The 27,004-nt window shown below is 48.0% G+C and overlaps 1 protein-coding gene across 2 annotated transcripts in view; it reads left to right on the forward strand.

Annotated features, from left to right (window-relative positions):
- The first annotated feature begins 942 nt into the window (after window positions 1–942).
- BNIPL (BCL2 interacting protein like) overlaps window positions 943–27,004 on the forward strand; it is a 26,519-nt gene continuing 457 nt past the window's right edge. The window contains exons 1-10 of one of the 2 annotated variants that reach the window (XM_082202446.1): window positions 943–1,102; window positions 10,293–10,409; window positions 11,482–11,543; window positions 13,647–13,850; window positions 14,184–14,363; window positions 15,965–16,067; window positions 17,800–17,931; window positions 20,109–20,195; window positions 22,405–22,503; window positions 26,677–27,004. The exon at window positions 26,677–27,004 is cut by the window's right edge and continues 457 nt beyond it. In XM_082202446.1, the coding sequence (XP_082058572.1) occupies window positions 1,059–1,102; window positions 10,293–10,409; window positions 11,482–11,543; window positions 13,647–13,850; window positions 14,184–14,363; window positions 15,965–16,067; window positions 17,800–17,931; window positions 20,109–20,195; window positions 22,405–22,503; window positions 26,677–26,710 (1,062 nt within the window). In that variant the 5' untranslated portion in view covers window positions 943–1,058 and the 3' untranslated portion in view covers window positions 26,711–27,004. Of the gene's footprint in view, window positions 1,103–8,221; window positions 8,367–10,292; window positions 10,410–11,481; window positions 11,544–13,646; window positions 13,851–14,183; window positions 14,364–15,964; window positions 16,068–17,799; window positions 17,932–20,108; window positions 20,196–22,404; window positions 22,504–26,676 lie in introns of those variants that run through there. The other variant, XM_082202447.1, reaches the window with a different exon arrangement.

The following is a 27,004-nucleotide window of genomic DNA, read 5'->3' on the forward strand; positions in this document are numbered from 1 at the left end:
CAGAAGGCCCTCGGAGGTGGACCTCAGTGCCTGGCCCTCCATGATTCGATGAGAAGTGAAGCTACAGCGACCTATGGAGCCTCCAGCCCCAGAGGCAGTCTACTCAGATTCCTTTTGGTCACTGTGATAACAGGAAACTGATCTAGATAGGCCGCTGCCCTTGACCACCAGCACTGCTCGTATGTCCTTATTTCTCCCAATCCCTTTTTTGTTGTTTAGTCGTTTAGTCGTGTCCGCCTCTTCGTCACCCCCTGGACCAGAGCACGCCAGGCCCTCCTGTCTTCCACTGCCTCCCACAGTTTGGTCAGACTCATGTTCGTAGCTTCGAGAACACTGTCCCACCATCTCGTCCTGTCGTCCCCTTCTCCTTGTGCCCTCCATCTTTCCCAACATCAGGGTCTTTTCCAGGGAGTCTTCTCTTCTCATGAGGTGGCCAAAGTCTTGGAGCCTCAGCTTCAGGATCTGTCCTTCCAGTGAGCACTCAGGGCTGGTTTCCTTCAGAATGGAGAGGTTTGATCTTCTTGCAGTCCATGGGACTCTCAAGAGTCTCCTCCGGCACCATAATTCAAAAGCATCAGTTCTTCAGCGATCAGCCTTCTTTATGGTCGAGCTCTCACTTCCATACATCCCTACTGGGAAAACCAGAGCTTGAACTATACGGACCTTTGTTGGCAAGGTGATGTCTCTGCTTTTTAAGATGCTGTCTAGGTTTGTCATTGCTTTTCTCCCAAGAAGCAGATGTCTTTTAATTTTGTGGCTCCTGTCACCATCTGCAGTGATCATGGAGCCCAAGAAAGTAAAATCTCTCACTGCCTCCATTTCTTCCCCTTCCCCGTCCTTGTTTCTCCCCATCCCTAAATCTTACTTTAAAAACTTTTTTACCTCTTGCAACGGCATTAGGACCCAGCCGCCCTTTTCTGAATCATGCTGAAAAACCAGTTTGGGATGAGTCCAGGCTGTACGCCGGCATCTTGGAACACCCCAGAGTTGCTGTTTTGTGTCTCTGACCTCCTCTTAGGAGCAGGCGAGGCCAGAATTAGTCCTTGCGGTGGGGCCGGATGGGCTCTTACGTTGGCGAAGAGGCGGCTCTGCCTTCCGAAAGGTGAGTCCGAAAGGTGATTCGCAAGGGGATCTCAGAGGCAGAGAGCTTGCTCTGAGTGCAGAAGGCTCCTGGTCTAATTTCTGGCATCTCCAGGTAGGGCCAGGAAAAAAAAACTGCTTTCCAAAATCCTGGGGGGGGGGGTGGTGGTTGCTGCTGACCCGTGCGGGCGATACTGACCTCAATCCTTCGGTGCCCATATTGAAACAGTCATTTCCTCAAAACCTCAATGGCTGAAACTTGGTATTGTTTTAAGGGAAGGGGGTGTCACCTACCAGGGACATTCCCCAGGTAGATTTGGGAATGTCCCTGGGAGAGATGCTGCCGGTCCGTGTAGTAAACAACAGTGAGCTAAGTGGCTCTGACCAGGTAAAAACTGAATTCCTATGTTTCTGTGCCCTTTCCTGTTCAGTTTCCAAATCTCAGGGGTTCTTGGAGACATTCCCAAGGGAGGTTCAAAAAAAGCCTGTATTATTCTATTTATTTATTTATTTATTTATTATTATTATTTACTGGATTTACATATATACCGTCCTTTGTCGCAAGATCTCATGGTGGTTTATAACCGCGACAGAGAAAAGAAGGCTTGGAAAAATAATAATACGCTGCTCTGCGGGTTACAGGAAGGAGTCCTCAGTCCCTGTTCCGTGCTCCACACCTTACGGGGTTAATCACCATGCCAAATCCTGGCTCTGCAGAATTTGGGATGCCGGGAATATAAAATGTTCCGCACCCGACATTCGGGACCCGTCCAAAGTGTCTTAGGGGCCAACGCCCACGTCGTGGTGTCGACAGAGAGTCAGTCTGGGAGACCAGAGTTCGAATCCTCGCTCGGCCATGAAGGACGTGGGGTGTCCTTGGGTCACGTTGCGGCTTCTCAGCCTAACCGAACTCTTGGGGTTGTTTTGTGAGGATGAAATGGGGAGAGAACTAAGATCAAAGGTGTCACTATTAACATACAAAGCCCTTAACAAATTGGGACCGGTTTACCTACAAAATTGCCTTAGCCCATAAACGCCCCCTGGGCCACTTCGATCGGTGGAACTGGCGCTGCTACAGAAATCTTGTTCTGCATTTGCAAGATTTGATTGTTTAGAGCAGTGTTTTTCAACCTTTTTTGGGCAAAGGCACACTTGTTTCATGAAAAAAATCACGAGGCACACCACCATTAGAAAATGTTTAAAAAATTAACTCTGTGCCTATATTGACTATATATAAAGTAATTCTCTTGAATAGGAATCAAATAAACACAAATCAAATAAACACAAACACTTAACATCAGTGGTGGGATTCAAAAATTTTAGTAACCAGTTCCGACATTGAAGCATGGTTTAATATTTTTTTCTTTAATGGCAAACAAAAACGTTGCGGACTGTTCTCTGCTCAACGGGGATCGATCCGCTGATCCCCACTGAGCCGGCGGATGACAGCTCTGTCTCCGCACTGTGTGCGGAGAGGGAGATGTCAGAGCCCCGCTGCTCTCTATGGGGAATCGGATGAGAGCGGACCGCCTGTCCGCTCTCATCCGATTCCATCCGATCTGATCCCCACCCAGGACGGATGGAAAATAGGGTGGACACAGTCCGGCGCCCACCTAGTGGGCGAAAATGTGACATTATTTTTTTAAAAAATCTTTCGAATTTTTCAATTTTTCCCACGGCACACCAGGCAACATCTCGTGGCACACTAGTGTGCCGCGGAACAGTGGTTGAAAAACACTGGTTTAGAGTGTCAACTGTGGAACTCCCTGCCTATTGATATCAAGCGTCTTCACTGTAGTCTTTTGGGGGCCTGCTAAAAACCAGGGCTGGGCGATAATCTGGTTCCCCCCAATTTTTCCATAGGAGGCACACATCACGATTTGCAATATATTGCCAGGTCACAAATTATGAAACTGATATCACAATATGAACTTTTGGATGATATATCGATATATCGCCCAGCCCTACTGAAAACATTGCTGTTTAGACAAGCCTACCCAGATGTTTGGAAAGTTGATGCGAGTTCTGTTTTTGGCCTATTTCCATTTCAACCTTCTGAGCTTTTAATTATTGTTGTGTAGAAATTAGATTACTATGGTACCTCTGGATGCGAACGGGATCTGTTCCGGAGCCCCGTTCGCATCCTGAAGCGAACGCAACCCGCGTTTGCACGTCTGCGTGTGTCGCAATTCGCCGCTTCTGTGCATGAGCGTGACGCCATTTTGAGCCTCTGCGCATGCGCGAATAGCGAAACCTGGAAGTAATGCACTCCGTTACTTCCGGGTCGCCACGGAGCGCAACCCAAAAATATTCATCCCGAAGCATATTTAACCCGAGGTATGACTGCATACTAAAGTAAAATTCACTTCCAGTGCTCCGCCCACCGTTGCCTCAGGCACAGCCCACGACTGACATTTGGCCTCTGGGAGGTTCCCCAAAAGGGACTGCGGCCCTCAGGCCTGAAGAAGGTTCTCCGCCCCTTCCATAATACAATGGTGAGTCTTTCAGGTGTCATGAGACTCCCTTTTTGCTGTGATGTGGTTTTAGCTGACCGCAAGCTCAACCGTGTGATGGAGCAGCAAAAAAGGCTAATGCTATTCCAGGCGGCATCAACAGAAGTCTATAATCCAGATCAAGGGAAGCAATAGACTCACTCTATTTTGCCTTGGTCAGACCACACCTGGAATCCTGTGCCCGGTTCTGGGCGCCCCAATTTAAGAAGGATGTTGACAAGCTGGAACATGTGCAGAGGAGGGAGACCAAGATGACCAATTGTCTAGAAGCCAAGCCTGATGAGGAATGGTTGAAGGAGCTGGGTATGTCTAGCCTGGGAAAGAGGAGATATGAGAGCCATCTTCAAATATCTGAAAGTCTGTCACATGGAAGAAGGAACAAGCTTGTTTTCTCCTGCTCTGGTGGGTAGGACTCGAACCCATGGCTTCAAGTGACAAGGAAGGCGATTCTGACTCAACATCAGGAAGAACTTTCTGGCAGCAAGAGCTGTTAGATAGTGGAATGGGTTCCTTTTGAAGGTTGTGGGCTCTCCTTCCTCGGAGGTTTTTAAGCAGAGGTTGGGTGGCCGTCTGTCATGGGTGCTGTAGTGAGATGCCTGCATTCCAGGGGGTGTGACTGGATGACCCCCTGGGGTCCCTTAAAGGTAAAGGGACCCCTGACCATTAGGTCCAGTCGTGGCCAACTCCGGGGTTGCGGCGCTCATCTCGCTTTACTGGCCGAGGGAGCCGGCGTACAGCTTCCGGGTCATGTGGCCAGCAGGACTAAGCCGCTTCTGGTGAGCCAGAGCAGCGCACGGAAACGCCGTTTACCTTCCCGCCAGAGTGGTACCTATTTATCTACTTGCACTTTGTGCTTTCGAACTGCTAGGTTGGCAGGAGCAGGGACAGAGCAACAGGAGCTCACCCCATTGCGGGGATTCGAACCGCTGACCTTCCGATTGGCAACCCTAGGCTCTGTGTTTTAACCCACAGCGCCACCCGCATCCCTCTGGGGTCCCTCACGACTCTACAATTCTGATTCTATGTATGTGAATGGTATCTGTTTGTGAGCAGGGCGTGTATGTCTATCTACTCTTGACTCTGGCCTCATCTGCCGTAAAGGAGCGCAGAAATAAATAACACACCACACATGCTCAGGGACACTCTCGTCCTTGACGATTTCATGCTTTCTGTAGAGAGGTCTGGAGAGGAACTCTTCGATTCCATTGTTCTACGACAGACACAACACTCCCTCTGCAAAATAAACCACATTTTGTCTCTCTGGCCGCTGCTGTTCCTGGGACACGACATCAGCCAAAGAAATCTCTGCCTTTTCAACGTGCAAATGTGTTAGGACCTGTTCAACTCGTCCGGAGAGAAGGAGGAGAAGGAGGGGAGCGTGATTCATGTCTGGGAGGCTCAGCGAGACACGGATCACCGATCTGGAATGAGGTGTTTTGCAGCCACCACAGAGTCAGGCTCACTTTCGTTCAGTGCACTACCCTGGTGAACCAGGAAGAAACTAGCCTGTTGAGGAACGGTTGAAGGAGTCAGGTGTGGGAAAGAGGAGACTGAGAACGGAGGTGCGATTGCCATTTTCAGGTATCTTTTTTTAAAAAATCAATAATAAAAATAATAAAAATAAAATTTTATTTATATCCTGCCCTCCCCAGCCAAAGCCGGGCTTAGAGTGGCTAACAACAGTAAAAATAACACAACACTCTAAAATCAATTCATTCTAAAATCAATTCAGAATCAAACTGATGGCAACTATTGGGCTAGAGTTCTATGAGGATTACAGAAGGAGAGAGGGGGTCAGGCTGTGCCTTGGCCAAAGGCCTGGTGGAACAGCTCCGTCTTGCAGGCCCTGCGGAAAGATGTCAAGTCCCGCAGGGTCCTGGTCTCTTGGGACAGAGCATTCCACCAGATTGGGGCCACAGCCGAAAAAGCCCTGGCTCTGGTTGAGGCTAGCCTAACCTCCCTGTGGCCCGGGACCTCCAAGATGTTTTTGTTTGAAGACCGTAGGTTTCTCTGTGGGGCATACCAGGAGAGGCGGTCCCGTAGGTACGAGGGTCCTAAGCCCTATAGGGCTTTAAAGGTTAAAACCAGCACCTTAAACCTGACCCTGTACTCCACCGGGAGCCAGTGCAGCTGGTATAGCACCGGGTGAATGTGATCTCGCAGCAAAGACCCCGTAAGGAGTCTCACCACGGCATTCTGCACCCGCGGGAATTTCTGGGTCAGTCTCAAGGGCAGCCCCACGTAGAGCGAGTTACAATAATCAAGCCTGGAAGTGACCGTCACGTGAATCACAGTGGCCAGATCAGGGCGAGAGAGGTAAGGAGCCAACTGCTTAGCTTGGCGGAGATGAAAAAATGCCGCCTTCGTTATAGCTGCAATCTGCGCCTCCATGGAAAGGGAGTTGTTGAAGATTGCACCCAAACTCTTAACGGACGGTGCTGACACTAACTGCGCCCCCGCAAGAGATAAATTTTTATTGTTTTCTTTACACAGTCGTTTTACAATACGTTAAACCACATATGCACTTTTAGTTCTTTGCGACTTCCCTCCTTCCCTTCAGCAGGTATCCTTTATTCTCTCCCGTCGCGTATTTTGATTTTTAACTTCATATCTATCTTATACAATGTAGGAGTTACTTCAATCCTGCCAGTGTTCTTAAATTCTTACAATTATCCTTTAAATACACAATAAATTTACTCCAGCTTTCCTGGAATCTCTGATCGCCCTGATCCTAAATCCTGCCTGGTCAGTTTGGCTAACTCCGCATTTTTCATCATTTTCGCCTGCCCCTCCGCAATGCTAGGAACTTCTTGTAATTTCCAGTTTGGGGCCAGCATATCCCTGGCCGCCATTTTCAGATATCTTAAGAGCTGTCACATGGTCAATGGAGCAAAGTGGTTTTCTCCCGAGGGTAGGACTCGAACCCATGGCTTCAAGTTACAAGTAAGGAGATTCAGACTGAAGAATTTTCTGACAGTAAGAGGAACAGTGGAACAGACTCCCATGAGAGGAGTCTTTTTTGGAGGTCCTGGCAAATAGAAGGGGAAGAAATGGAGGCAGTGAGAGATTTTACTTTCTTGGGCTCCATGATCACTGCAGATGGTGACAGCAGCCATGAAATTAAAAGACGCCTGCTTCTTGGGAGAAAAGCAATGACAAACCTAGACAGCATCTTAAAAAGTAGAGACATCACCTTGCCAACAAAGGTCCATATAGTTAAAGCTCTGGTTTTCCCAGTAGTGATGTATGGAAGTGAGAGCTGGACCATAAGGAAGGCTGATTGCCGAAGAATGGATGCTTTTGAATTCTGGTGCTGGAGGAGACTCTTGAGAGTCCTATGGACTGCAAGAAGATCCAACTCTCCATTCTGAAGGAAATCAGCCCTGAGTGCTCACTGGAAGGACAGATCCTGAAGCTGAGGCTCCAAGACTTTGGCCACCTCAGGAGAAGAGAAGACTCTCTGGAAAAGACCCTGATGTGGGGAAAGATGGAGGGCGCAAGGAGAAGGGGACGACAGAGGACGAGATGGTGGGACAGTGTTCTCGAAGCTACCAGCATGAGTTTGACCAAACTGTGGGAGGCAGTGGAAGACAGGAGGGCCTGGTGTGCTCTGGTCCATGGGGTCACAAAGAGTCGGACATGACTCAATGACTAAACAACAACAACAACAAAGAAGAGGATGGATGGCCACCTGTCATGTATGATCTAGTTTTAGATTCCTGTATCACGACTGGGTTGGACTAGATGACCCCAGGGTCCCTTCCAACTCAACGATTCCATGTACAAATGTCTTTGTGGCCAAGTAAGGCTCCCATCTTGCCTACAAGCAGACAGCCAGGCACCTCTCAGAAAGTTACAAGGAGAGACTTTCCCCTGTCCTGAACGTGTGGTAGACTGCTCCTGAATCTGGAATCTCCATCTAAGACATCTCATGACTAGCAGCTGGTCAGTGAATTTCTCTCATCCCCTTGTGGAACTGTATAAGTCGCAAGTCGCCACCCACATCTTGTGGCCTGGAGTTCCACAAGTTTCCCCTCCTTGTCTGAAGGGTTTCTTCCTTCTGGGCAGTTTCGTCGAGGGACTGCATCCTTAACAACAAAATAAATTTTGAAACCTGTCTATCAAATGCTAGGATAGCATGAGAGCATGAGACTCTTAACCTCAAGGCCACGAGTTCGAGCGCCGCATCGGGCCGAAGATTCCTGCATTGCAGGGGGCTGGGTTTAGATGAACCTTGTGGCCCCTTCCAGCTTCACGAATCTATGATTCTAAAACCAAGAGGTCAGCGGCAAAGCCTTGCTAGTGGAACAGAGCTTCCATTCTCAGGAGCAGTCTACCTTTCTGAATCGCCTGGCTCTGGGAACAGGTGATTCAATCGAAGGCCGGGCGTTTGACTGGCCAGCGTGGGAAACAGGATTCCTGATTGGCTAGGCCTCTTGGCCCCAATCCAGCAGGGCTGCTTGTCCTTTCAGGTTCACCTTGCGCTCGATAACTCAAACGCCCGTGCCAGGATCCGCCTCCCATCGCAGAGCTGGTTTTTTGCATAGTTTGTGCAGAGAGCGTTGATCCATCGGCCCGGTTGCTACGGGAGCAAACAGCCTCTCCTCCTCCTGGGTGTGGCGCCCGGCTGCAAAACCAGCCCTGCGGTGAATAGTTAGCATGAGAAACCTTTGGGGATTACCTGGAGCAAACTTTCTCTCTCCCCAGTTCTTAACCTCCTGAGCTACTCAGTTGGGCAACTGGTAGTTCCTGGAGGCCAAATTCATTTGGAAGGTAATTCCCTGACGGCTTGGGCTTCGTTCTAATGCATCGCCAACTATTATTGACGTTAATTATCACTGTTGTCGTTTTAAGTAACTTTCTGGTGTTGCACAGCGGCTGTGTTTGCAGAGAAGGAGGAGGGCAGGTCTCTGCCCCGAGGAGCTTACAATGAGCGGTACAATGCAGGAAGGGGAGGGAAACCGAGGCAAGGGATTGTTGGCGGGGGGAGAAGGTGCAACTGCTTTTGCACCCGAGAGCAGGTCTTCTTGGCGCTGGAGCCCGAAATTCGACGACAGAGGGAGGAAAGAGGGCGAACCTGCAGAGGTCAGGGCCGGATTTAGGTCTGATGAGGCCCTGAGCTGCTGAAGGTAATGGGACCTCTATATATGTCCAGCTGTCCTTTGTCAACAACAAATTGTCGCTGTTTTTTGTGTTGAATATAAGCTATATGGTAATTTATGGACCTAATAGGTATCTAAAGCTATTTGCACATGTAGAATGTAGGCACCCTATACCGTATTTTTTGCTCTATAAGATTCACTTTTTCCTTCCTAAAAAGTAAGGGGAAATGTGTGTGTGCGTCTTATGGAGCGAATGCAGGCTGCACAGCTATCCCAGAAGCCAGAACAGCAAGAGGGATTGCTACTTTCACTGCGCAGCGATCCCTCTTGCTGTTCTGGCTTCTTAGATTCAGAATATTTTTTTCTTGTTTTCCTCCTCCAAAAACTTGGTGCTTCTTGTGGTCTGGTGCGTCTTATAGAGCAAAAAATACGGTATATAGAAAGGAGCAAACCAGTGATATTTTAGGGAGCAGGCGGGGCCCATGACTTACATCCTAAGAGGCTACACAACACAAATAGGCAGCGATTTCAGTGGCGTGTGGTTTGGGACGGGATAATTCTTTCAAATCAGAACCAGTGAAGGCGATGATGGTCCTGTGTGAGTGTCTGGAGGCGCTTGGAGGGTGGATGGCGGCTAACAGATTGAGGTTGAATCCTGACAAGACAGAAGTACTGTTCTTGGGGGGCAGGATGCGGGCAGGTGTGGAGGACTCCCTGGTCCTGAATGGGGCCACTGTGCCCCTGAAGGACCAGGTGCGCAGCCTGGGAGTCATTCTGGACTCACAGCTGTCCATGGAGGCGGAGGTCAATTCTGTGTCCAGGGCAGCTGTCTACCAGCTCCATCTGGTACGCAGGATGAGATCCTACCTACCCGCAGACTGTCTTGCCAGAGTGGCACATGTTCTAGTTATCTCTCGCTTGGACTACTGCAATGCGCTCTATGTGGGGCTACCTTTGAAGATGACCCGGAAACTACAACTAATCCAGAATGCGGCAGCTAGACTGGGGACTGGGAGCGGCCGCCAAGACCACATAACACCGGTCCTGAAAGACCTACATTGGCTCCCAGTACTTTTCCAAGCACAATTCAAAGTGTTGTTGCTGACCTTTAAAGCCCTAAACGGCCTCGGTCCAGTATACCTGAAGGAGCATCTCCACCCCCATCGTTCTGCCCCAACACAGAGGTCCAGCTCTGAGGGCCTTCTGGCGGTTCTGTCACTGCAAGAAGCCAAGTTACAGGGAACCAGACAGAGGGCCTTCTTGGTAGTGGCGCCTGCCCTGTGGAACGCCCTCCCACCAGATGTCAAAGAGAACAACAACTACCAGACTTTTAGAAGGCATCTGAAGGCAGCCCTGTTTAGAGAAGCTTTTAATGTTTAACAGATCACTGTATTTTAATACTTTGTTGGAAGCTGCCCAGAGTGGCTGGGGAAACCAAGCTCAGACGTCCTTGGACAGAGGGGTTCTGGGTGCGAAAGGTCACAGCCATCCCCACTCAATTTTGACCAAGCTTCTTTGGAACTCAGCACCAAGATGAACTTCTGCGGAGACGTCTGCAGGACTAGGCTGTGGACCAATCTCTCTCTCTCTGTTGCAGGTTTAAGAAGGAAGCCGCAGAACCTCTTTCTCCTGAACGGGGAGACACCACCGATGAGGCCGTGAACATCAAGGACATGGAACTGAAGGAGGAATGGCAGGACGATGAATTCCCTCGGTAAGCCGCGTGCTGGGGAAACGCGGGTGACGGTGGGTGTCCCAGGGAAGAGATGGAGGAACGGAGCCTCCATGCCCAAGAGCAATCTATCTTAGAACGTTGGGCATTGGCTGGCTGGAGGCCGAGTGATAGGGGTGGGCCTTTCAGCTCAGCTCGCAGGCTGTCCGGTTGGCCGCAGTAGGAAAAAGGGGTGCTGGAGCAAAAGGGGCGTCCGTCTCAACCTGGCAGGCACCTCCTTGAGGTATCCATGGGACTCCTCTCTGGGAGGCAACACACCACACCTACGCCCAGGCAGTTCTTGGGTTCTTAGGTGCTGTAGCTGAGGCCTGGCAGGGCCAATGCGGCCCTCCAGTCCTTTATCCGGCCATTCCCCGAGAAACACACCCCACCTCCTTTGCTGGGATGTCTCCTTGACCTCTGGTCACACCTCTTTTCTGCCTAGTACGTTTCCGAGCACAATTCAAAGTGTTGGTGCTGACTTTGAAAGCCCTAAACGGCCTCGGTCCAGTATACCTGAAGGAGCGTCTCCACCCCCATCGTTCTGCCCGGACACTGAGATCCAGCTCCGATGGCCTTCTGGCGGTTCCCTCCCTGCGAGAAGCCAAGTTACAGGGAACCAGGCAGAGGGCCTTCTCGGTGGTGGCGCCTTCCCTGTGGAACACCCTCCCACCAGATGTCAAAGAGAACAACAACTGCCAGACTTTTAGAAGACATCTGAAGGCAGCCCTCTTTAGGGAAGCTTTTAATGTTTAATAGGTTATTGTATTTTAGTGTTCTGTTGGAAGCCGCCCAGAGTGGCTGGGGAAACCCAGCCAGATGGGCAGAGTATTAATAATAATAATAATAATAATAATAATAATAATAATAATAATAATAAAGTTGGAAGGTGGGGGGAGGGTGTGGATAGAAACTAGCTGGCTGTACCACTCTTCCCTCTGGCCCTGTGGCCCTCAGAAGGTTCTTGGGATGGAAAATGTTCCCTGCTCCTGCTATAGGTGCTACGCAACGCTGCCTCTGCCTCTCCCACCTTCCTCTCGTTCCTCAGAGGCCCCTTCTCTTTTCTGCCTTGCAGGCCTCTTCCAGAGGAGATCTCTGAGGAGGATCTGGAAGAATCCAGTTCGGAAATGAGCCCAGGTAAGAGACCCAACAGCTGGCTGCTTGGGCTTCCTGGGGTAGCAAGAGGGGGTTGCTTTCTCCCCTTCTGGATTCCCTCTCTTCCTTCTGGCATGCGGAGACCCCTCCCCTCATTGTCAGTGCCCCAGTTTGACCTGTCCATGGGCCTAAATCACAGAATCATAAGATCTGAAGGGACTATTCTGGACAACAAACATACGAGAAATAATTAAAATAACCAAACAAGTACAGTGGTACCTCGGGATGCAAACAGGATCTGTTCCGGAACCCCCTTCACATCCTGAATGGAATGTAAGACGCGATGGCGCATCTGCGCGTGCGAGGGTTGCGTTTTGCCACTTCCATGCATGCACGTGACGTCATTTTGAGCACCTGTGCATGCGCAAGCGGTGAAATCCAGAAGTACGGTAACATGCTCTGTTACTTCTGGGTTGCTGTGGAGCTCAGTCTGAAAGCGCTCAACCTGAAGCACATTCAACTCGAGGTATGACTGTATTAGAAACCACCCCAGAATTGGCCCTACTAAACATCTTCCAAGACAACAATGCCCATTTGCACCACAAAGAACTCATAACCCACCTACTTTCAGCAGCCAGAAGCATCATAGCCAGACACCGGAGAGACCTGTCAGGAGTAAGCATGGACCAATGGTACCAAATAGTCTGGGAAACAGCCCTACTAGAAAAATTAACCGATAAACTGAAACCGACACGGGGACAAACAGAAGACGACGCCTTCACCCCGGTATGGCTCCCCTTTATCACATACACAGTCACTGCAGACAATATCGAGATTGGTGGACCAATGGAGACTTCCTGTGTCCCCTGTTTAAAACCATGAGGACTAGCATCTTGCATTGTTTTTAGGGGAAAGGCTGGAGAGCTGCTGCCAGCCCGTGTAGGAGGCCCTGAATTTTCACAAGGGCTTTTTGAAAGCCAAACCCGATGAGGAAGAGCTGGACTTGGAAAGCTATGCATTGCAGGGGGTTAATCTGGATGGCCTCTGGTAGAGTTCTCTGCAGCAATACCATTCCATGATTCTTTTAAACGGAAAGAAGTTGAAATTGAGAGCTGTACCCCTAGCTACAGTGGCAATTCTTATTCTTATTCTTATTAAATTTTTATTGAATTTTACAAGAAAAGGAGGATAAAATCGTGATATGGAATTATGAAAACACTGGCAGGACTATGATGTGGAAAATGCTTCGGAATTCAGACCGCGGGAAGTCAACAAAAAAAATTAAGATTACAATTTGGAAGACAATTGGACTTTTTTAATTTTAGTTTTCTATTTTTATTGGATTTGATTTGATATGTTAATTGGATGTTCTTACTGGAAAATTAATAAACGCTTTTTAAAAAAAGAATTTTACAAGAAAAGAAAAGAAAAAACAAAGAACAATATGTATATCATCATCAATCTTTATTACGGTCCAGAGACCCAACAAATCGTTACAAAGCAATACCCAATTTATACAGCCTACCTCCAGGTTAAACAAGCATTTTGTTCAGAATATAGAGATCATTGGTTCTTGCAACCACCGATAAAAACTTTGCCACTGCTAATGTTCTAGCATTTGTCTAGTCTTCCCATAGGAACCTGACATAGCGAGCCTCTGATTTTCCTGGGAAAGGTACCAGCAAGGGTAGTATCAGTTCAGCCCTGGCTTGCTCGTATTTTGCACAGTGCAACAAAATATGTTTTATGGAATTGATGTCTTGGGCACACGAGCAAAGTCTGTCCTGGTAGGGAACTCCTCTCAACCTGCCATCCGACACTGCAGAAGGAAAGACGTTTGGTCTGGCTTTGGTAAAAAGCCTTCGATAGTTTGGTACTGTCAGGTTTTTAATGTAAGATGTTAACTTAAAGACATGCCCATATTGTACTCCTACTGCCAGCGGACTACAGGCTGCGTGTGATCGAGATCGCAAGTCACTGTGTGCATTATCCACAATATGTATATAAATGTGTTTACAGTCTTATCTACAGCGGCAATTCAATGATTCAGGATCGAATCATTGAATCAATTCTTTCTGCATGCCAAGCAAGCGTCCGGCCTCTGACCTCTGATCCCCCCCCTTCTTCTCCTCCGCCCCACACCAGTCGCCCCCAACACCCTAGAGCTGTGCGGTCGGCGGCTCATGAAGAAAAGACTCCCAGCCCCGGATCTCAGCTCGGTGAAATCTGGAGAGGGGCTGGAGGCCACGCCGGAAGGCAGTTTGGACATCAACGTGGACGAGCTGGAGACCCCGTCCGACAGCGAGCTCCAGGAGGGCTCTGAGAACGGGCACGAGTTCGAATGGGAAGGTGAGGGGCCTGGGTTCGAGGTTCTCCCAAGGCGGACGACACCCCAGGGGAGGTGGACCCTGCGTGGGAAGGGGTGGTCTGCCAGAAAGGAAAGAGATTTGTTTGTGGGATCCACTGTGCCCCGAGGAACCTAGGAGGGTGGTGGTAAGAGAAAATAGGCTCATAGAATCCTAGAACAGTAAGTTGGATGGGACCCCAGCGGTCATCTAGCCCAACCCGCTTCGAAGTTTGGGAAACGCTGTCCCAAGAAGCTGGCTAGCTTCTGCTTTTCCAGATCCTTTGCCTGACATTGACCCAAATTCGGTCCTCTCACCCCACCCCGGCTGCACACAGATGATCTCCCCAGAGCCCGGAGGGTGGAGGGCAACTTGCCCGAGAAGTTTTGCACCGGCCGCGTGGTGGACATCAAGGGCCAAGACGGGCGCAAGTGGCGGATTTTCCTGACGGACGAGCGGGAGCAGAAAGTGGACCTGGGTGCCGTCGAGCCCTACAAGAAAGTCCTCTCTCACGGAGGTAAGAAATAATGTCAGCTGCTGAGGTGAAGAGGGTTGGAGTTGGGGGGCTTGCGTCCTCCTTGCAGGCTTCTCTTGGGGGCAGGGGGTGGGCCACTGTGGGAGCAGGAAGCTGGAGTAGAGGAGCCACTGGCCTGATCCAGCTACAGGGCTCTTCATAAGTTCTTGTGGAGCCTCCAGGTTCAGAGGCAGTCTATCTAGATATGTTTGTCCGCAGTGGCATTTGGCCCAAATGGGCCCCTTTGGCTCTTGGTTCTACCCTATCTGGGGCTTTTCAGCTCGGGAAGAAAGGCAACCTGGGTTTGGGGTGTGTGTGAGGGAGCCAGCCAGCAATAAATCACACGGATTAAGTAATAATAATTTAATAATAATAATTTATTATTTATACTGGTTTTGACCTTTAAAGCCCTATGCGGCCCAGGACCCTCGTACCTACAGGACTGCCTCTTCTGGTCTGCCCCACAGAGGACCTTAAGGTCCACAAACGACAACATTTTGGAGGTCCCAAGTCGCAAGGTGGTTAGGTTGTTCTCAACTGGGGCCAGGGCCTTTTCAGTACTGGCCCCAACTTGGTGGAACGCTCTGTCCCAAGAGACTTGACATCTTTCCACAGGACCTGCAAGACAGAGCTGTTCCACCAGGCCTTTGGTTTGGACTCAGTCTGACCCTTATGTTTCCCTCCCGTTCTGGTTTCGATCTATGGGCTATTATTAAAACGAGGCTGCATTTTAAATTGCATTTTTAACCTGTATTTTTTTAATAAATAAATCCCTCCCCTTTTATGTTTTTATTATAATTTTACTGGTGTTAGCCGCCCTGAGCCTGTCTCTGCCCAGGGAGGGCAGGGTATAAATAATTATTTTAAATTATTATTATTATTCCTCCCTCCGCTCCTCTGCATCCAGGCAGAGGGCCTTCTCAGTGGTGGCGCCCGCCCTGTGGAACACCCTCCCACCAGATGTCAAAGAGATAAACAACTACCTGACATTTAGAAAACATCTGAAGGCAGCCCTGTTCAGGGAAGTTTTTAATGTGTGACATTTTGATGTATTTTTAATCTTTGTTGGAAGCTGCCAAGTGTGGCTGGGGGAACCCAGACAGATGGGCGGGGTACAAATAATAACTTATTATTATTACAGTGGTGCCTCGCAAGACGAAAAGAATCCGTTCTGTGATTCTCTTCGTCTAGCGGTTTTTTCGTCTTGCGAAGCAAGCCCATTGACGGAGTAGAGGATTAGCGCTAGTAGCGGCTTATCAGTTTATTGGATCAGCTGATAAGCGGCTTAGCGGGGGGGGGGGAGAGGAAAAAAACCCCGCAGGAACTCGCAAGACATTTTCGTCTTGCGAAGCAAGCCCATAGGAGATTCGTTTTGCGAAGCACCTCCAAAAAGGAAAACTCTTTCGTCTAGCGAGTTTTCTATCTTGCGAGGCATTCGTCTTGCGGGGCACCACTGTATTATTATTATTATTATTATTATTATTATTATTATTATTATTATCCAACCTGTCCGTCATCGTGTGGCAGACACAAATCAAAGTGTGACCGGTGACCCCTTCCTCCCAAAGGATTCCCAACTGACCTCTCCCCTTATTCCTTCCTAGGCTACTTTGGAGAAGGCCTGAACGCCATCATCATGTTTGCCTCGTGCTACTTACCTGACAGCTCCATCCCAGATTATCCGTACGTCATGGAGAATCTCTTCAGGTGAGAGCCGCCTGGTACCTCAAAACCGGGTGGGAAAGAGGGCTCCCGCCGGGGTGGCCGGGGCCGTCGATTGCTGGGGATGCTACGATTCTTGGTTAAATACATTTCTTTTACATTTTTATTCATACTTTCCAGATTTATACATTTCATTAATTAATTTAAAATCATTCTGCCGTTCCTTAAATTTATTTTTTAATCTCTTCTGCACATCCAAATTCATTTAATTTGCTCGTTTGTTTATATACTCTTATGAAACTGCAGGTTATTACAATAATCCTGCCAGTGTTTTGATCTGTTTGCAATTTATCTGTAAACATTCAATAGACCATTTCCATTCTTTTATATATATAAAAAGTTTGTTATCTTGATTTCTTATTCTTCCTGTAAGTTCCGCCATTTCTGCGTATTCCATAGGTTTTTGTATCCATTCTTCCTTTACTGGGACTTCTGCTTCTTTCCACTTTTGGGCAAGTAACATTCTTGCTGCTGTAGTAGCACACATGAATAATTTTCTATGCAATTTGGGTAGTTCTGTCCTTATAATTCCAAAGGAAAAGCTTCTGGGTTGGGTTTTTTATTTTATTTTACAAGCGTTATTTGAAACATCCTTTTCAATTCATTATAATATACTGTATATCATTTCCCGGTAACCTTACTACAAGACCACCACATTTGATAAAAGGAACCTTCTTTGTCTTTACATTTCCAACACTTTTTTGATTTAGACATTTCCCCCAATTTTCTCGGTGTTAGGTACCATTGATATATCATTTTCATATACAGTAATTTTCTCTTAAACCATAAAAGGCAAAGGTAAAGGACTCCTGACAGTTACCGTATTTTTCGCTCCATAAGACGCACCTGACCATAAGACGCACCTAGTTTTTAGAGGAGGAAAGGGGGAAAGCCCAGTTTTGGGCAGATCAGCTCAAAATTGTGCTTTTTTTTTTTTTTACAAAGGTGGAACCCCCTTTTTTTGAGGATCATTTCAAAGTTGTTTAGCTTACATTGCAAAGGGGAAAAATTCTGTTTTTATGGGGTTCAAATCACAGTTCTGCAATCACAAACGACTCTGGGGTTGCGGAGCTCATCTCGCTTTACTGGCTGAGGGCGCTGTAAATTTTATATCCATATTCCACAATCGCTCCCATGCATGTCTATATTATGACCGATTATCCATTATCCAATGTATCTATTGCATTTTTGTTTTGTTTTTTTAAAAAAATAATATTTATTGAATTTTAAAGGGTTACAAAAAGAAAGAATTAAAAAAACAGCATATTTAAGAAATACAAAACATCACATCACGATAATAAAAAGAAAAAAGGAACAAAAAGAAAGGGAAAAAAAGAAAGAAAAAAAGAAAAAATACAATGAATCTTCCCATAACTTATCTTTATTTGCTTATTTCCTTGACCTCCTCACACCTCCCTTTTTTGTATTCTAGTTCAATTAGCTATTTCAGCAAATCCTTTCCATCTTTTCCAGTTTTTGCCCTCTATTCTATCTTAATATAATGTAACTTTACTTTCCCTCCTTCACCATTTAGCAATCTATTTTTCCTTAATCCTTTATAGCATTTCTGCTAAAACCGTATTATTTCATTCCAACATCCTTCTAACATTCCTTAATTTTACAATGTTTCTGTAAATAAACTTTAAATTTCTTCCAATTGCATCTATTGCATTTTTGAAACCAGCTCTGACGTCCCTGTCCTGCCTCAAACCCCCAGGTACATCATCGGGACTCTGGAGCTGATGGTCGCCGAAAATTATATCCTGGTGTGTCTGGGTGGAGCGACTCCCCGTAGCCAGGTGCCCTCCTTTTCCTGGATCAAGCAGTGTTACCAAACCATCGACAGACGGTGAGCAGCATTGGCTCTGAGCCTGTGTCCCCCCCCCTTTTTTCTTTGTATTAAAGATTTTCTTGATTTACAAAAGTGTTTGCAATCTCTCTCTCTCGTATTCCCCCCCCCATCTAACATTTTTACAAATCAGTTTCATTTGTTGAGACATTAGGAAGAAAAGGGGGAAAGAGGTGGAGGGGGGGAAGATGGGGGGGGACATAGCTATCAACCTTTCCTTTTTTTGCGGGAAATTCCCTTATTCCAGCTCCATTTCCCGCTGCTACCCCGGATTGTTAGATATCCCATAGACTGTCCCCGGGACAGGTGAGTTCCAATCTGTTACCTGTTACGTGCAACCTGAAGCGCCTGTAACCCGAGGTATGACTGTATATATACCGTATTTTTTGCTCTATAAGACTCACTTTTCCCCTCCTAAAAAGTAAGGGGAAATGTGTGTGCGTCTTATGGAGCGAATGCAGGCTGCGCAGCTATCCCAGAAGCCAGAACAGCAAGAGGGATTGCTGCTTTCACTGCGCAGCGATCCCTCTTGCTGTTCTGGCTTCTGAGATTCAGAATATTTCTTTTCTTGTTTTCCTCCTCCAAAAACTAGGTGCGTCTTGTGGTCTGGTGCGTCTTATAGAGCGAAAGATACTATAAAATTAGTTTTATGATTCTAAGGTTCCTCAGCCCCATCCTGTGCGAAAACATTCGAAAGTTCTCTGCGCCTCTTTCTTCATATCTGGATGTGATTTTACACTCCAGAGCTCTGAGCAATGGTCTCACAATGAGCCGGTCTTCCTAGATGCCTTCTTCTCGCTGAAGGTCACGGCTGGGCAGGATTGATCCTGAACTTTTGGCTGAAGCAAAATTGTTGCTCAGAGCTCCATGACGGCTTCTTGCAAAACCTGCTTTTCAAGTCCACTTTCCCCACCTGCTGACTTTACTACAAGTCCAAACAATAAATAGTTCAGATAACTATCTGGGACTTTCCCCAAACGCCAGCTGGGCTTTCCTGGCACAAAATTTATTGCCTCCTTTCGCTGCGCTGGATGGCGGATCTGCTATTCTACGGGAATCTTTCCCAGATTGGGGGCCGAATTGCCCTCTATCCCGCTTTCTGAGTGCTTACTTCCAGGTTGCTTCCGGGTTTCGGTGGTCACACATGCACAGAATCGCAACCCGCACGGGCACAGACATGCTAATGCGGGTTGCGGACTCTGCGGGTTGCGAACAAGCATCCTGCATGGATCATGTTCGCAAGCCAAGCGTCCACTGTACTTATTGTTGTTGTTTAGTCATTTAGTCATGTCCGCCTCTTCGTGACCCCCTGGACCAGAGCATGCCAGGCCCTCCTGTCTTCCACTGCCTCCCGCAGTTTGGTCAGACTCATGTTCGTAGCTTCGAGAACACTGTCCAACCATCTTGTCCTCTGTCGTCCTCTTCTCCTTGTGCCCTCCATCTTTCCCAACATCAGGGCCTTTTCCAGGGAGTCTTCTCTTCTCATGAGGTGGCCAAAGTCTTGGAGCCTCAGCTTCAGGATCTGTCCTTCCAGGGAGCAGTCAGGGCTGATTTCCTTCAAAATGGAAAGGTTGGATCTTCTTGCAGTCCAGGGGACACTGTACTTATAGGCCGGTGCAAATAATCTTTCCTGCTGCAGAAATTCTTAAACAGACTTGGGTCACTTTGAAGTTTCATTCAGGTCCATTTTTCCTTCTTTCTTCTTTGTGTACCACAGCTTTGAAATGCAGTGTGCTGGTGTTTCATTGTTTATTTTGAAAGGGCTGCTAGGACTGTGTAAGAAAATAATGCATTATTTCCGAAACACCGATATGACGTTTTAGAAAAGCAAAAACAGATTGTTGTTTTCGGAAGATGAAATCTTTTCGTCTCTTTCCTTCATGGAATCATACAGTTGGAAGGGACCCTGAGGATCATCTAGTCCAACCCCATGCGAGCAGAAATATGCAGCTGGTCCCATACAGGGATCAATCCTGCACCCTTGGTGTTATCAGCACCACGGTCTAACCAACTGAACACTCTTTCTTTTTTAAAAAACAACAACAACACATGTTTTCACACAAGAGGCTAGCCAAAAGGAAATTAAGTTCATTTGCCAATTTGCAGATAATCTTGTGGTGGGGAGTTCCACCAGTTTAACAGTGCCGTAAATTCCTTTGGCTTTTTTTTTGCGACAGGCTCCGGAAGAACCTGAAGACGTTGATTATCGTCCATCCCACTTGGTACATCAAAGCGTTGATGGCGGTGTTCAGACCTTTCATCAGGTAGGTTGGCCAATTATTATCATTTTATTATTTACTGCATTTAAATCTACTAAATCTCCCCACCGCACCACCCCATTCTGGCATCTGACAGTCGGGGAAACGGGAACAGGTTACATCTCATTCTCCTAGTGTATCTTTATCGATTTAACCAAATAATCTGTTTGCTGGTTCCGATATGGTAATACCAGACTGCAGGTTGTTGGAAATTTGTGGGTGTGGGTGAAATGGAACCCATGAACTAACACCCACCCCCATTTATTTATTTATTTTTATTAATTTAATTAAAGGAGATCTCAATTGAGGAGATGGAGAATAGTTGGGGAATAGAAGGTACAATGGAACAGGAAAGTGGTATTTGGAATAAAACTAATTGGTTATAGAAAACACAAATTTCCTCTCTGCTAAAGGAAAAAGAAGTTAAAAAATGTAGTAAAAGAATTATTACACCCTTTGAAGAATTAGTGAAAGAATATAGGACAGATAGGGCCAAAATAGTTTCAAAATTGTATAAGGTGTTAATAAACAAGGGGAAATCACTAAAGGGAAGTTTGAAAGAATACTGGAAGTTAGATACTCAGGAACAGGTTTTAGATGAAGATTGGGAAATAATCTTTTGGCAACCACCCTTTGTCGCGACCTCTAGGATAACCCAGGAACAGGGGTTGAAGCTGGTACAAAATGGTATTACGCACTTGTAAGGTTATACCATATTACAAAATCTGGAAGTAAGAATTGCTGGAGGAAATGTGGAGTGATGGGAACGTACAGTCATATGTGGTGGGATTGTCCGTTAGTTAATGAATTTTGGAAACAGATTGGTATAGAAATATTGGGAATTGTGGGAAGGAATGTGGGAATATCTAAATTAATGGTTCTTATTACCCTGAGTAGTACCGAGTTAAAAACAAAAGAGGAATGTAAATGGGTAAAATTGACGGTAATTGCAGTCCAGAATCAGAGGCAGGAGAGGAGGGAGCCCAAGAGACAGAGGGGAGTCTGTTTGGTGAAGAGTCACGGGTGTCTCTCCCTCCGACTGCGACAAGCTCCCCTCTCTCCTGGTCTCCCAGGACCAGGAGAGGCATGCAGAGAGAGGAGCAAAGGCAGACATGCCGGCAGCGTCTCAGATTGCTTGGGGAAAATTCTGGCGAGGCGGGCACCTTCAGTCTCAGCAACTGCTTCGTGGGGGCAAGACGTGCCAGAGACGAGTTGCTGTGCTCCCTGTGCTGGGCCCGGGGGTAACCCGTGAAACACGGTCCATAATTTGCAGGTTCCGCTGGGAGTCAGTCCGACAGGGCCAAGGCAGGACACCAGGCAAGGACAGGTACAGGATCTAGCATACAGCAATGTTGCTCCCGCAACCTAGGGCAAGGTCCGACAGCCTTTTATCTTTGTCGGGGTAACGGCCGGTCCCGATCCCCCGGCGACTCACCTCCCTGTCTCGCCTGAAGGCGAGCACTCCTCCTGCGAGTACCCAGGTCTCTCCTTCTCTCAGACCTCAGTCTCTACAGCTTGGGAGACGTCGGGGGGTTACTAGACCCAGGGGCCGCCTCAGCCTCCCCTGACCCAACCGATAGTGGAGCAGCTGTGAGTGATGGCCCAGCTGAAGGCAACGAGATCATCCCTGCATCTGGAGCCAGGGCAGGATCAGGCCCCTGACTCGGCCCAGCTGGTGCTTGTTGCAGGGGAGCCTGTGCAGACTGGGGCTCTTCAGGATCAGGCCCCAGACTTGGTTCAGATGCTGCCTGAGGCAAAGGGTCTGGTGCGGACTGAGACTCCTCTGGCTCCGAGTCCGAGTCCCAGGACATCACACTTCCTAGGCCTGAGCCTCCGGTGCCGATCCTGTTTTGCTAATCAAGAGTTACTTTTTCGCTCTACAAGACGCACCAGACCACAAGACGCACCTAGTTTTTGGAGGAGGAAAACAAGAAAAAAAATATTCTCAATCTCAGAAGCCAGAACAGCAAGAGGGATTGTTGCGCAGTGAAAGCAGCAATCCCTCTTGCTGTTCTGGCTTCTGGGATAGCTGCGCAGCCTGCATTCGCCCCATAAGACGCACACACATTTCCCCTTACTTTTTAGGAGGGGAAAAGTGAGTCTTATAGAGCAAAAAAGACAGTAACTCCAGCTTCCTCAGTGTGATTTATTGCTGCCTTGCTCCTGCCCTGTCTGCCCCTTCAGCTTCTCTTTCTTGCACCCTTTCTCTCTCCAGCTCCAAGTTCAGCCGGAAGGTGCAGTTTGTGGACAGCCTGGAGGAATTAGGCCACCTGATCCCTCTGGAGCAGGTCCACATCCCGGACTGCGTCCACCGGTGAGTACCTGGTCCTCCCACTCCCTCCGTCCCCACCTGAGTCCCTGAGGAGGCAGCGGAAAAAGGGGGCGGCTTGTTCCTGCAGCAGGTGGTTACATCACCACCATGCCTAAAAGCGAACTTGGGTGGGTGAGCAGCAAGGGGATAAAAGAGCATAAGATTGGCTGGAGGCCCACCTAGTGCAGCGTCCTGTGGCCAGAGGCCCCTAAGGACCTAGGAATCAAGATAGACTGCCTCTGGACCTGGAGGTTCCATAAGAATGTAAGAGGAGCTCTGCAGATGGATCAGGACAAAGCGGGGACTTTCTACTCCAGAATCTTGCTCTCTTAGTGGACAAATGCCCAAAGAACCTAAGAATCGAGATACAGTGGTGCCTCGCAAGACGAAAATAATCCGTTCCGCGAGTCTCTTCGTCTAGCGGTTTTTTAGTGCCTTAGCGGATTAGCGCTATTAGCGTTTTAGCGGATTAGCGGCTATTAAAGGCTTAGTGGCTATTAAAGGCTTAGCGGCTTAGCGGCTAAAAGGCTATTAGCGGCTTAGCGGCTTAGAAAAAGGGGGGGAGCGGAAAAAAATCGGAACACTCGCAAGACGTTTTCGTCTTGCGAAGCGAGCCCATAGGGAAATTCGTCTTGCGAAGCAGCTCAAAAATGGAAAACCCTTTCATCTAGCGGGTTTTCCATCTTGTGAGGCATTCGTCTTGCGGGGCACCACTGTAGACTGCCTCTGGACCTGGAGGTTCCATCAGAATGCAAGAGGAGCTCTGCACATGGATCAGGACATAGGAGGGCCTTTCTGTTGGGATGCTTCCAAGGAAACGGGGGCAATTTGCAAGCCCCAAGCTGGCTCCAGCTGGGCGATCTCCGGCCTCAGCATGAAACAGCGACCTGCAGCTTCAGAAGCCTTCAAAAGCTGGAGCAGGCTCTAATCAGCCGAGTAAATAACACTGCGCAAACAGAAGCGGCAGGAGACGGCTGTGAGAGCATATTTACAGGCAGTTTATTCCGCGTGTATCAGGACAAAGGAAAAACATGTCTTCTCCCTTTCGGGTCCAAGAGCAAGCAGCAAAAGCAATAGCTATACATACAAACGGAAGTCCCCAGCAAGCTGCGCTGGAGTGTAAACAGACATGCCGACATACAACAATCCACACATCTGTGTTAAGGTGGAACGGAACATCACCTGGAGTACTGTGTCCAGTTCTGGGTACCACAGTTCAAGAAGGACACTGACAAACTGGAACGTGTCCAGAGGAGGGCAACCAAAATGGTCAAAGGCCTGGAAACGATGCCTTGTGAGGAACGGCTAAGGGAGCTGGGCATGTTTAGCCTGGAGAAGATGAGGTTAAGGGGTGATATGACAGCCATGTTCAAATATAGAAAAGGATGTCACATGGAGGAGGGAGAAAGGTTGTTTTCTGCTGCTCCAGAGAAGCGGACACGGAGCAATGGATCCAAACTACAAGAAAGAAGATTCCACCTAAACATCAGGAAGAACTTCCTGACAGTAAGAGCTGTTCGACAGTGGAATTTGCTGCCCAGGAGTGTGGTGGAGTCTCCTCCTTTGGAGGTATTTAAGCAGAGGCTTGACAACCATATGTCAGGAGTGCTCTGATGGTGTTTCCTGCTTGGCAGGGGGTTGGACTCGATGGCCCTTGTGGTCTCTTCCAACTCTAGGATTCTATGATTCTATCAATATCCTCCATATCAATACTCCAGAATCTTGCTCTTAGTGGAAAATGCCCCAAAGAATCAAGGGATCCAGATAGACTGCCTCTGGACATGGAGGTTCCATAAGGATGCTGGATCCAGCCCATCTAGTCCAGGATCCTTTTCCCACATTGGCCAAGCACACACCTGTGCGAAACAACCACCATGAATTTGCCCTATCCTCTTTCGAAGCCCTCTAGGTTTGAGGGCCTAGCTGCCTCCTGCAGGAGTGAGTAGTTCCATAGATTAACTCTGCACTGCATGAAATCCTAAAAAACCAACAACACCACAGAGAAACCTGTCTTGCATCTCCTAACGCTCAGCTCTGTTGGTTGTCAGAAAAACTGAGGGATGGAATGGAGTGTTCTGCTAAAGGGAAGCCCTCCCTGCTGCGGCATTCTGTTGCAGCTCCAGTGCCCCCTTTCTGCAGGGAAATCTGACCCCTATCCCCGAAATGCCCAGTCCCACAATGCAATGGGGTTACTGAGGGGTGGGCCTAAGGGAGGAAGAGAAATAATATATATCCTTAAGCTGTGTATACACCATGCATTCAAGCGCATGAATTCCCGCAAGGGATACTGGGAACCGTGTACCCCTCTCTGCACAACAGCACCCTGAACAGACTACAGTTCCCGGAATTATTTGGGGGAAACGATGTGGCGTTCCAAAAGCAAAGGAAGGATTGGACTCTGATTCATAGCTGTCAACTTACAGATTTGAAAATAAGGGACCAGCAGCCTCGGAAATAAGGGATCAGCAGCCAAAATAAGGGATTTTGCTTAGCTGATACATAAATCCGCCACTGACGGAGCCATGCTGCTTTGGCTGCCACTGACTGTTTTGCAGGAACTAGATGATTCTAAGGGTCTACAACTCCCACCAGAGAAGAGGGGCAGACAAAACTGATGAACGACGTTGAGATGGCAAAGCTTCCAGGCAGAATTAGAAACCAGGAAGAGGACCTCTTTAATAAAGAATGGGGAATGTTTATAATTTAGTTGAAAAGCTATTGTAAAGAGTTACATACATTGGTAGGATTGACAGAAAACTTGTAGTAAAAATTTGAAGTATGGATGGACAAATGATTTATAAAAATAGAGTTATGAAATGGATGCAGAGGGGGAAATCACTACATTAAGATGCTGCACTGGTCGGAGGGGATGCTAAGCAGCACGTTGGGGCTGCCGTCATCCTGGTGCAAGGAGTTCCATTGGCCCTTCCCTGCCCGAGAGAGAGGGAGGGAGGGAGGGAGGGAGACTCTTGCCCACGCTGCCCGCGAGCCCGGCATGAGGCGCTTGCGGCAGCGGCGCGGCCGCTGAAGCACCCCCCTTCTGCGTCCCTCCCCATTCCCTCCTCTTCCTCCTCCCTCAGGCCGCCTCCTCAGTCACCGCCGCCACTGCCGCCTCCGGCTTCCCCTGGCAGCGCGGTGGAAGTCTTGCAAGAGAAGGGCTGCCTGCCCGCCCATCGCCACCCGTCTCCTCACGATGCGCCCTGAGGGGGGAAAGGGAGAGACGGGGACGCGGCAGACCGTGCACGCTCTCTCGCACGGCGGAGGACCCCGAGCCGCTGCTTCCCTCCTGAGCATGAAACCCGGGAAATTTAAGGGGCATCATCAATAAGGGACAGCAGTGGGACACGGCGCTGGGATAACGGAGTTTCCCGCCAAATAAGGGACGGTTGACAGCTATGCTCTGATTAATAAAATACACACAGAGGCTTAACCAGCAAGACTCTGGGAGGGGTGCCAATAATAATCCTTTCCACCCCTTGGCCCAGGTTGTTTTATTCACAAATGAACTTTTTACACAGGGCTCATAAGAACCAATCAGATTTCCTCTGAGCATTTAAAAAAAAAAAACAACCCACGTGGGACAAAGTCAGATCAGAAGAAATTCCTTTAACTACAAAGACTACTCTGAGCATGCATACATCTCTGAGAGTAAATAAAGCAGGGATAAAAAGGAGGAATGCATTCAGCATAAAATGTAAACAAGCAATAAACACGAGAGGAAGGATGGCAAGGAGACAGGTATCTTTATCACCTTCATGTGAAACTATTTCCAGGCCCTAAGATTAACAAAACCAAGGAAAGGTACATCAAAGAAACTGCCTACTATCTTTATGTACTGACTGAGGATGCCGGATGAAGCAACTGGCTTGTGTTTCAGAATGCTTATATGTGCCTGTCAGGCGTAGAGAAATCAGAGATGTAGAGGCTTGTGGGGTTTGATCAGAAATTATTGTCAATGAATTAAACCCAGCCAACCCAATGCTTTCATGGCAGACACAATGGCTTGATGCATATTTTATAATTCCTCGTGGTAATCCCATCTGATCACTACAAAGTGAAATGCTTTAAATGTGTGCGGTGTTTTTGCAGTGTGCGCGATGCGTTTGCAACCTTGTTCAGTTCAATATTTGAATGTCTGACAGCCTTTTCTGTTCCCTTTCCCTCCATCTTTTCCAGGCTAGAACAAGCCAGGGTCAGTTCCCGGAGCTAACAAGACGTGAAGCTGCCTGCATTACTTAGCACCTTACGACAGTGTTTTATTTTTATTTTTTTAAGTATCAAATGCTGACAAGCACACACACACTCACAGGTGCCTCCTTCCTTCCCTCTCTGTCTCTAAGACCCTCTTAGAAACTGCGACCTGATCCTCCTTCTTAAACATTCCCCTAATAATAATAATAATAATAATAATAATAATAATTTATTTATATCCTGCCCATCTGGCTGGGCTTCCCCAGCCACTCTGGGCAGCTTCCAACAAAATATTAAAATACCGTAATACAGC

Source organism: Podarcis vaucheri (genome assembly GCF_965113315.1).
Source record: "Podarcis vaucheri genome assembly, chromosome: 16".
Classification (NCBI taxonomy): Eukaryota; Metazoa; Chordata; class Lepidosauria; order Squamata; family Lacertidae; genus Podarcis; species Podarcis vaucheri.